This window comes from Lygodium microphyllum, chromosome 13 (genome assembly GCF_053477565.2).
Source record: "Lygodium microphyllum isolate KBCC chromosome 13, Lygodium_microphyllum_v1.1.10, whole genome shotgun sequence".
Taxonomy (NCBI): domain Eukaryota; kingdom Viridiplantae; phylum Streptophyta; class Polypodiopsida; order Schizaeales; family Lygodiaceae; genus Lygodium; species Lygodium microphyllum.
This window is the reverse complement of record NC_141147.1, coordinates 42895373-42908494: the sequence shown is the minus strand read 5'-3', so window position 1 is coordinate 42908494 and position 13122 is coordinate 42895373. Positions and strand designations below refer to the sequence as shown.

Sequence of the window (13122 nt, the reverse complement as noted above, 5' to 3'; positions counted from 1 at the left end):
AAATTGAAAAACCATTCATACACAAGAGCTCAACCCTTGTAATGCTAAAAAACATTGCCATGTTTATTGTGTGGGGGATATAGTGTATGAGCTCAAAGCTATTGCATAAGGTATTGTGGTAAGAAGCTCAAGTTGTCATCAAATTTTCCAATCTTTTGAGCTAGAACCAAGTAGATGTTACTCTCACATTTTCACTAATCAAATGTAGGAAAAAATGGGAGACAAGCAATGATATTGTGGTAAGAAGCTCAAGTTGTCATCAAATTTTCCAATCTTTTGAGATAGAACCAACTAGATGTTACTATCAAATTTTCACTAATCTAATGCAAGAAAAAATGGGAGACAAGCAATGAAAAATCAAGGCTTTAAGACAACGTCATAGATACTAAAGCTCTCCTTGAAGATCCTAAGATGCAAAACCATCAAGACACAACACCATTATGGAGCCTCAATAAGAGTCCAAGATATGCAAGAACCTACAACTACAAGGCCCAAGCTTCTTCAAGCAAGATGCACCTTAACTTCGATCTCAAACTACTATTGTCTCTCTCAAAATGAGTTGTAGTTGGTGCCGACAAAAGTCTTCACCAACACGACTAGAATATTCTTCAACAATAATTGCATCAACAATAAGGCATTGTTCTTCAATTATTATGGTTCATTGTTCATTGTACACACTTGAGTACACCAACCATTTTGAGGGTTGACTTGCCAATGCCTTACACTTCCATTTCAATCTATGAGAGGATGCAAGACTAATTGCACAATATTGTATTTATTAAATCCACAATAAATAGCAAGAAAATAAAAGAAATATGCACTCATAGGAATTGCACAGTACTTAGGAATCTTCAAGTTAGGTATATTTGGTGGTTTGACCTATCTCCCTAAGTCACTTGCACCTTTCTCCTCTTCTAAACCTTTACCAAGTGCCAATATATCCATTGGGAATGCAAGCTGGGAAAGGCACTTCAATAGGAGGAGATCAATTACTTCAATTGCTACTAGCTATTGATCCACAACTACTGCATCACTTATCCTTCTAAGCATTGCTACTAGCTTAGAAGGATAAGTGATGCAGTAGTTGAAGATAAGCTATGATTTGGTAAAAGTAAAGATTAAGCTAATATAATTAGTAGCACAATTTGCTTGAATAGCATGATTTACTTGATGAAGATATTTATGTGATTATGCTCTAAGGAATTATAAATTGTGGATTGTATCCTCTTGTGAAGTATTCAAGGCATTTTTTGGCTTGTTGAATTGGTCTTTTTAAGCTAAGGCTTACTGTTTTGGGAAAGAAATAACCTTCCTAACCACCCAAGTTAAGTTGGTTGATTTGTATGGGATATTCAAAGTGATTGTTTGGATTGATATTATGGAAAAGAAATGTTTTCTTAGCTAATGATGGTAGGCTAATTACTTGGTTGTGTATTTGTATAAAAGTCCTTATGTCCCCCCATGGGCGGATTTCTGGTTATGCACTAAACCTCCCCAAGGTTAATGGTAGGAGCCCTTCACCAAGGGAGGCCATTTTGTCTACTCGAGAGGCTAGGACTGGCCCCAGATGTGAGAGGTATATTCATAGGAGGATGTTAGACTAAGAGGCAACAATGATGTGAGGGGGACTCTGGCCATAAATCCCTTAGATCTGTCAAGGATCAGTCTAACCCTTATGAGCCCATGATAGAGTTCTTGGAAGGCCCTGATGCTAGATAAGGGAGGATTGGTGGATTGTATGCCATGAGATTTGGATGAGTTCTAAATTAAGGGATGGAATGCTATGTTGGCATTGTGCCTTGGAGAAGGTGTGAAATAAATATCATTATTTTGTGACTTTTTTCAAAAGAATGTTTGATATTGTCTTTGTATTGTGGGTTAACTTACGTGTGAAATAAATATCATTATTTTGTGACTTTTTCAAAAGAATATTTGATATTGTCTTTGTATTGTGGGTTAACTTACGTGAACAAACCTAAATCCTAAATGATTAATTAAGGATGTTGTCTTTATGTGTTTAAACTAAAATATGTTAGGATAATTAGATAACTAAAATATCCCCCCCCAAAGGAAAGTGGGAGGACAAGATCCTTGATGGGTCATGTCCTACGAATAGTGGTCTTAGTGAACCAAGTCTTTTCCTTCAAGGCACTAGAATTAGGAGGTCGCCAAATGCATGGCTACCTAATGCATTGTCTAGACCCCAATCAATGTTGTTTTGGGGGGCGAGAGTTAAGACTATACCCTATGGATAGAGGGGTCGACACATATCACTCCCCCTTGTTTCTCGCTCACTATGAACCAAGTGCAGGATTGGTCTACTTTGGTTTGAGTTGACTTGCAAATGTAGTGACTCAAAGGCTGATGCTAGTTAAGCTATTAGGTGACCTTAGTATCAAAATTAGGAACATAGATTTGCACGCATGTGACATCTCCTTAGTACTACTAGTGAATCCGCGGTGGGACCAAGCAACTAGAAATTCCTTAGCTTTCCATCTTCTTAACAAGTTGTTGCAAAAATCATCATGGAGCTAAAATGACAAAAATCGGCCTATAGTTATTTTGAGATGAAAGGAAACCGACCCCCCCCCCCCCTTTTCACTTTCCTCTACCCTTGGATTGTGATAGCAAGATTCTCAATGTTCCTAATTGTTTATATGTTGATGGGTTAGGTTTCCCAACTTCAAAAGCTAGTTGTGTCTAAACAGTTTCTCTTTTTTATACAGATATCTTAAAGTTTCCTTAGAAAAAGAAAAAAGAACCTTGAAGATCACCTTCAAGCAAAAATTTCTTTCTAACCAAAATGAACTTACAAGACATATAGTAAGTACAATTGGCATATCGATAAATTTCTACATTACATATAATATTCATATATCTTTAAAACTGAGTTTATGTAGAATAGTAGTCAAAACTGACAAAAAGTCATGCGTCCACACGAAAATGCATAAATTAAATTTATCAACTAACTTGGGGAAATTTTAGCCTTCAATATAACAAGGATTAGAAAACAAATTCTCTAATACAACTTACATACAATTAGGATAAAGTTTTGTAGAAAAAGTTATGGTTTTGCTTTAAAGCTAGGCTTTATGACTATAATGTTATAACAAACATATTAAACATGCATGAAGCTAAATGTTAGAAAGAGTAAGGTAAAGTGCATTTACCCTTTACATTCAAAATAAATATGAAGTTAAGTGCTTGAAAGAGTAAGGTTAAAAATGGTAGAAATAGTAAGGTAACCACTTTTACCCTTTTACACTCAAGGTAACACTAACAAGTGTTAGCTAGAATAATGCTATTAAGATCGAGCTAGGTTTAAACAAATGGAGGCAAAAGAGAAACACAGGGGTGTGCTTTTGCCATGGTTCCTCTAGTTGGCTAAGACCTTTGCCATACTTCCTTCATGCCCATGGTTTTTCCAATAATTCCCCCCTTAGAAATAGTCTAGTAATGCAAAAAGTGCTCTCTCTCCTACTCTTTTAGGCTTTAGCTTCTCGAAAGTGCTTTTTGCCTCCATCAAGGGCATTTTGATATATGAGGTTGGAGGCAAGTAATGCTACATGCTATTACTTTACGGATCTTGTGAAGCATTCAAGGTTTCCAAGAACAGCACAAGCTATGTCCTCCATACATTACCCAAAGTAATTTCTATAACATAGAAGTATATAGCCCCTTGTATCCCTTCAAAAAGATTGATGAATCAATTTAGTATCACTTATAAGGGAGTGTACGGAGGCTAAGACTTTTGGAAGGCCACTAGAAAAGCGGTCTATGCTTAGTGGAGTGCAATGTTAACATGAAGTCCATTTTTGTTTGGAGATAGAGGATGGTTGGATGATAATGTGATGCTAATTTGAAATCCTATTAGGGTTTTGTGGATTCAACTAGCTTTAAAGCAAAAGAAAAATATAGATGCAAAAATACTATCTTATAAACTTGGCTTTTCAATTATATTATGCATATCCATTTAATGGTCACTTTAGTGTAATGAGTTTAAGGTCAACCAATGCAATGGCGATTTCCAAATCTTCTTGGCTTGAGCAAAAAAATGCATAAAGGAGTCAACATAAATGAACCATTGCTTCTTCCTTAGAAAGTGCCAAGAAGTCCTCATAAATGAGTCATCAATAATTCACTAGCCTATTCAAGGATAAGAGCTTGCATTGACAAGCATTGAAGTCAACATAAATGAATTATCAATGTTAAGTCTTCCAATCAATAACACCATGACCGAACCATTTTCTTGTTTGTGCAAAATAGAAATTACTAGAATAACAATGGACGCTTTTACTTTTGAGATGAGCCTAATACCTCATCAATCACAAGGAATGCTTCCCCTCCCACTATTAATTGAGAGATCAAGCAAGAGCTACATTGTTGTGTATAGATATGATAGCTCACAAGCTAAATTATTAGTGGAGCTTGATCGAGCAAGGAGCCTCTTGGATGACCCTACCTCACTAATAAAGTGTCTAAGTGGGCAAGCTTGGGCTTACATGTACAACATGTCCAACAAGACTTGTGTCCACTTACCCCATCACCTTTGGAACCAATTGGTAATGTCTTTCAAACTCCTCTTCATTATTTGCAAGCTTATCTACTTTGATGGACCTCCATCAACCTCGATGATGTCATTCATTATAGGGACATATCACTATAGCATGAGCTTGCAGAGATGGAAGCACCTAGTGTCATACTCGTACGGCTTGCGTGTCTAGTTAGGATTCGATGCTATCTTGATGTTGGCAAGGTAGGCTTGGAGATGGTGGCTTGATGTTGATAGCACATATCATGGATAGGAGGAGGGGGTTTGGGACACTACATTCTTCAATCCAGCGATGGTGAAGACTTGAGAGGGTGAGAAATCCGAAGGGTGAAGGAGGAAAAAGGGTGTGAAGGAGAGAGCTTCTGCAGCCGTGTCGGCTGCTTACGTGCAGGCTGATTGTCGGAACCTTGATTTTAGGCAGCAGGATTGACGGGACCCACCGGGGCAGCAGCCTTTGGGTTGCCCTCGTTTCTGAAAAATGCGTGGAAAATGCGACGGAAAGAAAGAAAATACGTGTAATTCCGACCGTCAAAAGGACGGCGCCAGCGCCCACAGAGCATCTGCCCTCAGGACTCAGGAATCAGGATCCAGGACCCCCCCCCGCCTCTCTCTCTCTCTCTCTCTCTCTCGGAGCCTCTGTTACCCGGTGAAAGGTGCGGCCCACCACCGCTACACCAGAGTAATGGGGCATTGCAATTTGCCAATCTGATTTTTGCCCATGTCTTTTTCCCCCCCTCCTTTTTTGCCCTCCCCTACCCTTCCCGTATTAAGGTTGTCAACAGAAAGGGGACATGGCGCCATGACTTCGTGTAGTTCTACATTTACTGTCATGGGAGAGCATGGATAAAAATAATGGAAGGAGTCAGTACTCAATCAACGCATTCGACAGAGACACACAGCGAGAGAGAGAGAGAGAGAGAGAGAGAGGCCGCGGCCCGCCACCCCTTAGACCCCTGCCTCTTTGCAAGTATCACAAGGATAGCAAGATAGAATGGCTATGGCCGATCCCTACCCCGACAATGCCTCAAGCTCCTCTTCCACCCCCTTCGTCAGTGCTCCTTCCAGCCCTAGAGACAATCCCTCCACCCTTGCCTTCTACCTTTCACAATCCCCCTCCAGCCCTAGCACAGCCTTTAGCATTGACGTGAGTAAAACTGTCATGTCCCATATCATCCCCCAATGGGTCTGTACAGAAGTCCTCACGCCCCCGCCTGCCTCCTCATCTTCCACCACCATTGATTGCACTAGTGATAAATCAGCCCATGAGTTAGAGCCTCATCAGCAGCTGGGAGCCTCTGAGTTTGACTTCAGTGCCAGATTCTCTGAGGTGGATGGCCCTCCTTGGTCCCCTGCCCCCATGTCCACTGCAGAGGAGCTTTTCTACAATGGCAAAATCAGGCCCTTGGACAGCAGACCCTATTGTTGCTCTGATGTGGGAAGCCACTCTGCAGCCAGCTGCCATCACGCAGCATCATGGATGCAGCTTAGGGCTTCACCTGATAATGATGGCTACTTTGATTTCCGCAGCTCCGCCGACTACGATTACCGGTCCTTGTCGGCTCCCCTGACCCCTTTTTCCACCCCCCAAGGACTGCCTGCAGAGAAGCCCATGGAGCAGAGGAGGCAAAGGTTTGGCTTCAGCTACTACATAAGCAAGGCTCCTGCAACAAGTGCTTTGGAGGAATGGAAGAAGAGCAAGCATGGGGATGAGGAAGGCATGGATATGAGGAGGCTGGGCCAATCAAAGAGCGTCTCTGCTGTGAGGAGGGCAAGGTCCTTATCTCCGTTGAGGGTGTTCCATATGGACGATGGCAATGCCCAAGCAAGGCAAAGCACATATGAGAACTCGTATGAGGGCCAGACGAAGAGGAGGGCAAAGAAGAGCTGGACTCTGAAAGAGCTGCTGTACATGGGGGATAACAGGGTACACCAATCCTCTTGCATGGCCTCATCTTGTGCTCACCATCATACAGCAGCAGAGAGGGGCATGGCCAAAGCAGTGGACCAAAGATGGGCCAAGTGTGGCCATGTAAGTCCTGCTTCAGGCAAGAAACCAGCCAGATTGCTGTCGATAAAACAAGAGGCCTCGCCCAATCCTTATAACTTGAGCTATGGAGGTCCGCAGCAGCAGAGAGCTCAAAAGACACAAGACTCTGAGCAATTGAACAAGAAGAGGACCTTCCTCCCCTACAAGCATGGCTTGTTAGGCTGCCTTGGCTTTACCTCCAAGAGCTGCAGCTCATCTTCCCTGAAAGGCCTTCGTCACACGTTCTCTCTGTCTAAGCAATAATCCTACTTACCCCTGTTTTTTAATCTCAATTCAATTTACTTGTTCTTTTTTATCATTTTTTGAACCAATTCCTTTTTTGAGCTCGTGATTTGCGCGTCGACGAGGGATTCGCAGACACGCGGGGGAGGGGAGAGAGAGAGAGGAACACGATTTTTTTACATGGTAGAAACTATCCCAAGGTGCCGAGAGAGAGTGTGTGTGTGTTTGTGTAAGATTTAAGCCTTCTAAAAGGTTTTGTAAGTACGATTTTTTACATGGTAAGAATTATCCCTAGGTGCCGAGAGAGAGAGAGAGAGAGAGAGAGAGAGAGAGAGAGAGTGTGTGTGTGTGTGTATGATTTGAACCTTTTAAAAGCTTTTTGTAAGTACAATTTTATTGTGTGGGTGTACATAGGATTCAAGAACCCAATTAGGTTTAGCTCTTTTCGAGAGTTGAAGAAATAACTTTAAGCTTAATTCTAATGCACTTGAACTTGTGAATGTATGAGTCTAGAGAGATAAGATACGTCCTCTAAAGAGCTAAAAGAGAATTAAGTGACGTTAGCAAAGTATAAGGGAGGAAGATGGATCATACAATGTGAATTGGAAGAATTTTTTTAAGTGCCTTGGGTTTGACAAAGGGGATCACACAAAAAGGCACGATTTAAAGATGTGAAGAGGTGAGATATCAAAATAATATAGAGATATAAACACTAGAAAAGAGAGGTTGAAAGTGATAGGTCAAGACAATGTAAAAAAAGTAGGAAGTAGAAAGAGAGTGCAATACTATAAATGAGATATAGACACTTAAAGAGTTGTGTGAGAACATAAGAAACTTGGGAGTTTTTATTTTGTGCCTTTTAATAGTATTTATTAATGTGTAAAACACCCCTATTCCCCCACCTCCAATAGGAGCCAAAGGGTAAGGTGCTATAAAATTGTCCAACCGTGTTTTTTGAAAAGTTGACCTCCCACAACTCACACTCCAAACAATCGGGCTATAGCTCCATGGTCAAGAGCTTGGAGTTAGGAAAAGTGATGCATGCATCCATATTAGGAGGAGTGTCAATGATATGCAGTAGGACACTAGGACACTTTTTACTGTCGGTAAGAGAGGTTTTTTTTTTCCAGTCACATTATTCTCTATTTGTGTGTTTATGTTACACAATTTGGTCACTTATCGCAGTTTACACACTTTCGAGTGTGAATGCACCTTAGGGCACTTACATAGCCCTAAGGTCTAAGGGTTGTACTTTGTACTTTCACTTACACACTTGGGAATTGAATCATGTGTCGAGCTGTGTCTACACTCACACACACTCTCTACTATTCACTCTATTTTGAGTTGATAGTTGCCATCTCCACCTTCAACATTTGGTATCAGAGCAAGTAGTGGCATAGGCAATTCTAAAATGGGTGCATATTTACGTTGACCTCTTCTTCACTTTGGTGATCATCGATCTTCATTGACTTCCTTGGTGAGTGTTGACATCTAATAGTACCAAACAATGTGGTTCATCAGTAGAGGCTTCACAACTTTGTGGTTTGGGACCATTGGAGCTTCTGTTCATGACTAAGCATATGCATTAAAGCATGGCAACATTACCTAGTAGAGTTGGAGAATTTTAAGAAAAGCCTGGCTACTAGCTACTCATGCCCTACTTGCAAAGAAAGCTCGACATATGGCCTAGTTTTACAAGCATATAAAATAAAGATCCTTCAATTAGGGGGACCTTGTTTTAATCTATTCAATTAGAGTTCATAAGCAAAAATTTAAGTTTAGAGGCCTCAGACCATTTCATGTTTGTATCATCAGTAGGGTAGGGGATATTGATCTAGAAACTCTGGATGCCATTTCCATGGTAGCAGGATTAAGAAATACTATCCATCTAGTACCCCTCACATGAACCATCCATGGTGAATCTAAACAACCCCTTATTGTGAATCCTAGCTGCATATCTTCTCTTCACCTCACCATAGCTAGAACCTTTACAGTTGATGCACTGATAGATGAGAGCTTCAATGACAACATTCTTCCTTATTGCTACTAGAGCAACCTAGGACAACCACAATTGTAGCAAAGAGATGCAAAGTTGAACCCATATGGGGGACACCCTTATTTCTTGCTAGGCAAATATACGTTGATGGGTCATTATTGAGACTGAGAGTATCCCACTCCTCTTCTAAGTTATCTCAAACACTAAGGGTATTGGCACCAAAATTCTCCTAGGTTGAACATTCAAGTTTATCACAAAAAATTGCAATATCAACTAGGTGGACAAACATATCCACCTCCAAATTGTAGAAACTGATAACATTCAAGTTTATCACAAAAAATTGCAATATCAACTAGGTGGACAAACATATCCACCTCCAAATTGTAGAAACTGATGTAATAATAGCTTTTTGCTCCAAGAAAGTCTTGAGATTCAAGCTCATCTTATCTCGACATTGATAGATGTAGGCTAGATGTCACTAGCCATGTGTGACTTCTTATAAATAAGTCGTGTAGGTTAACTTTAGTTGGTTAACTATGGTCAACAATTAGACATGTAGACTAAGTGGCATGTGTTATTGAAGATGAATAATGGAAGAATATGAGAGCACACTACTCTCTATTCTTGTTCCACCTCGTTGCCTCCATTTCTCTCCTATCTTCTAACATGGTATCAAAGCTCGACTTCATGGTGCATAGGAGCAATGGAGCTTAACCAAGTCTTCAGCCTAAGAAGAACCATGTAGAGGTTCATTGGTAGCCATAGCCTACATTTGAAGTGGTATGTATCAATGTGTTTTTTACCTCTACTCTTGACAAAGCCTATTGAGGCTTTAAGAAGTAACTCATTTGCATGTATTGGAGCTTGGGAAGAGATCATTATGGCCAACATTGACATTAGCATTTAACATGAATCTTGACAGACTTGTGCCTGAAATTTCCAATTAGTTGAGGGAACACCATAGCTAACAAGGTAAGTACATTAATCCTTAGCTTTATGGGTATATTGCCTAAATGTGTTGGAGCATATTTAGATCAATGGAGTGCTCACCATGGCCATCATAAGCAGTAGTCAAAGAACATCTGAAATCAACATGAAAACTACACATGTTCCAATCAATAACTTCAAAAGTTTCCAACCATTTAATGCTTGACAATGGCATACTCAAACATCAATGAGATGTTTGGCAATCATCATAGCATCATTTCCATACATCTAGGCATCCTTGGAGTGGACTGAAAGTCACCTGCTAGATGTATATGACAAACTGTGTCCTCATAAAGTATGTGATTGTTGTACTTGTTAGTTTGGGCTCACTAAAGCTTGAGTTGTTGGCCATTAATTCTTGGATGATGCCACGTGACTCGTGGATGGTTTATGAATGGTTATGAGCATTGAATGCTCAGTTCTAGACTTACTTACAACTGGTTAATAGGTTTTGTGGTTAGTTACAACATATGACAAGCTCCTTTGTCATTGCTACTTGATGTATGTACAAGCATTGATGCTCATATGTCCATGTATCAACTTCGAGAGGTAATGACACATGTCTAATATGCTTTGAGTCTATTATGACAAGAGAATACCTTGATTATAGTAGAGGTTTTGTTGCTAGTTGCTTCATATTTCTTGTCTGTCAATTGCATATCTACATGAAGTGTTAATATTCATATAAGTTTTTTGGTAGACATTTGGAGATGTGTTTTTGAGCTAAAATATCACTAGTTACTTCAAAGATATTGTTGTAGTCTAATGTAGGACTAAAACTTCCATATCTGACAGTGGCATATCTATGCTATTTAATTGAATTTTGTGGGGTTCTCATTGAAGAATTGATGTCTACTACATGGCCAAGAATTAGTTGGCCAGAATGAGTGGCCAAAATGAGTTAGCCAGAATGAACTAATGCCTGCTACATGTGGACTGAACTGAATACTGAGTACCTATAGATGTACATGTGTTTCTTGAATGTTATGCAAGCATTTTATCAATGAAAAGATAACTTGGTCTACACGGAACTAGGCATTGACAGCTTGAATATTGCAATAAAGACATAGAGATGAAAACATGGCAAATGCTGATAAGACAGACAATATCACACTGATAGTGGGTGAAAAGCTAGATAACAACAATTACGCAATATGGAAATTTTGCATGGAGAATTTTCTGATTGGAAAAGGATATTAGATCTTGTTACATGTGTTGAAGCTGAACCCAAGCTTCCATAAAATAATCCAACTACTAATCAGTAGAGAGCACATTGTACTTGGCTTGAACAAGCCCATAGAGTCATGCATTGGCTCTCACTATGTATTTCAGATGCAATGGTCATGCAAATCATGAACAATAGCTCACCAAAAGTTGCATGGGAAATCTTGATGCGGTATTATAGCACTACTACTATTGCACAAAAAATCCAACTGAAACAAAAGTTTAACACCATGGATAGGAAAGGACAGTCTATACTGGACTATGTAATTGAGATTAAGACCATTGTAAAATCAGGTAGCATCTATTGGAGCTGAAATAGAAAATGAACACTTGGTTGCAGTGACTTTGAATTGTCTATAACCTAAATATAAGTCATTTGATGCATCTATATTAGTGTGATCATATTTGCCTCATTTTAATGAGCTCGTTACTTTGCTTGTTCATGAAGAGATTAAGATTGGATTAGCTACTGGCTCAAGTAGCTCAAAAGGTAGAGATGAAGTTTTTTACTTGAATCAAAAGAGACCATGGCAGCCGTGGTAGAGGGTCATCTTGTGGTCAAGGGACTAATCCGAATGCATCTCAAAATGTGAATGCTTGGTATGTACAGAATGTTAGAAGTGGCATATACTTCCGAGTAAGGGGGAGATCCAACTCTAGAGGTAGAGAGGTTCATGGAAATCTCAAAATGCACATGAGAATGCAAATAAGGATAAGGACTGCCACTACTGTGGGAAGTATGGGCATATGCTAAAGGAATGCTTGAAGAAGCAAGAAAATCAGAGAGACAAGCAATAGGGTCATTATGCTTTGTCTAGTCATGCTGAGGATGCTACTATTGATAGGTTATTTGCTATGACCTATGTTCATAGGAATGTCACTAAGGTTTATAAGTCAGATGATGTATGGTACATTGATTCATGAGCTTTTAATCACATGACTCCACATGCTGAATGGTTTACTAATATGGTTCATGATAAGCATGGTTATGTTTGTATAGGCAATGCTACTTAGCATGACATTGAGAATAAGGGTGTGGTTTCCTTGGTTACACATGATGGTCAAAATAAGAATTTGCATGATGTCTTATATGTTCCTTCCATCAATAAGAATTTTCTATTAGTTGGATAGATGACGAAGCAAAATTTGCAAGTTTGGTCCAATAAACATCGCTATTTTATTGAGGAGTTTGGCAATGGTTGTAAGCTGATTGCTAAGGGCAAAAGACATGGATGGATGTTTACCATATGGATACTAGTCTTCCCTAGCTAAAATCAAATATGTTTGCACATGCACAAGGTGCAGTTAGAGATCATGAGATTTTGCATACGAGGATTGGTCAATTTAATATTCAAAGGTGCATGCTATGCAGAAGAGGAAGCTGGTTACAGGCTTGCCAAAGTTTACATACATAGATTCAGGTCATGCTTGTGATGCATGTCAATTCAATAAGAAATCTCAATTTCCATTTATGAAACATATTTGGAATAGATCTAGACCACTAGATTTTATTCACTCTAATGTTTGGGGACCAGCCCATAATGCTACTCTTGGTCGATTTCAAATATTATGTCACTTTTATTGATGATTTCAACAGGTATACATGGGTGTACATCTTGAAGCATAAGGATGAGGTATTTGTTGTTTTTAAGAATTTTCAGGGGCACGTTGAGAAAGAATTTGTTTTCTTGATCTCTTGTTTGAGATTTGACAGTGGTAGTGAATATATATCAAATGAGTTTGATAGATTCTTGGCAAAGAATGGCATTTGCAAGCAACTTACTTTGCAACTACACTCCACAATGGAATGGAGTACTAGAAAGGAAGAATAGGGTTCTTATGAAAATTGCTCGTGCAATGCTTGACGAGAAGAATATGCCACTGTATTATTGGGTTGAAGCTATCATGATAGTTATGTATGTGTTGAATCGTACTCCTACAACAAGGATTCATAACATGACACCACATCACAAGTTATACACCAACATCAACCATTTAAAAGCCTTTAGTTTCATTGCATATGTACACATTCCAAATGAGAAGAGAAGTTGGATCCTAAAGCTAGAAGTGTGTGTTCATTGGCTATGCTCAGGG

At 39.5% G+C, this 13122-nt stretch overlaps 1 protein-coding gene across 1 annotated transcript; it reads left to right on the top strand.

Annotated features, from left to right (window-relative positions):
* The first annotated feature begins 5175 nt into the window (after window positions 1-5175).
* Window positions 5176-6899, top strand: LOC148026559 (uncharacterized). The gene has a single exon (XM_087690999.1). It carries the CDS (start codon window positions 5544-5546, stop codon window positions 6840-6842), a length of 1299 nt encoding a protein of 432 aa, XP_087547125.1. The 5' UTR covers window positions 5176-5543; the 3' UTR covers window positions 6843-6899.
* Window positions 6900-13122: the final 6223 nt, after the last annotated feature.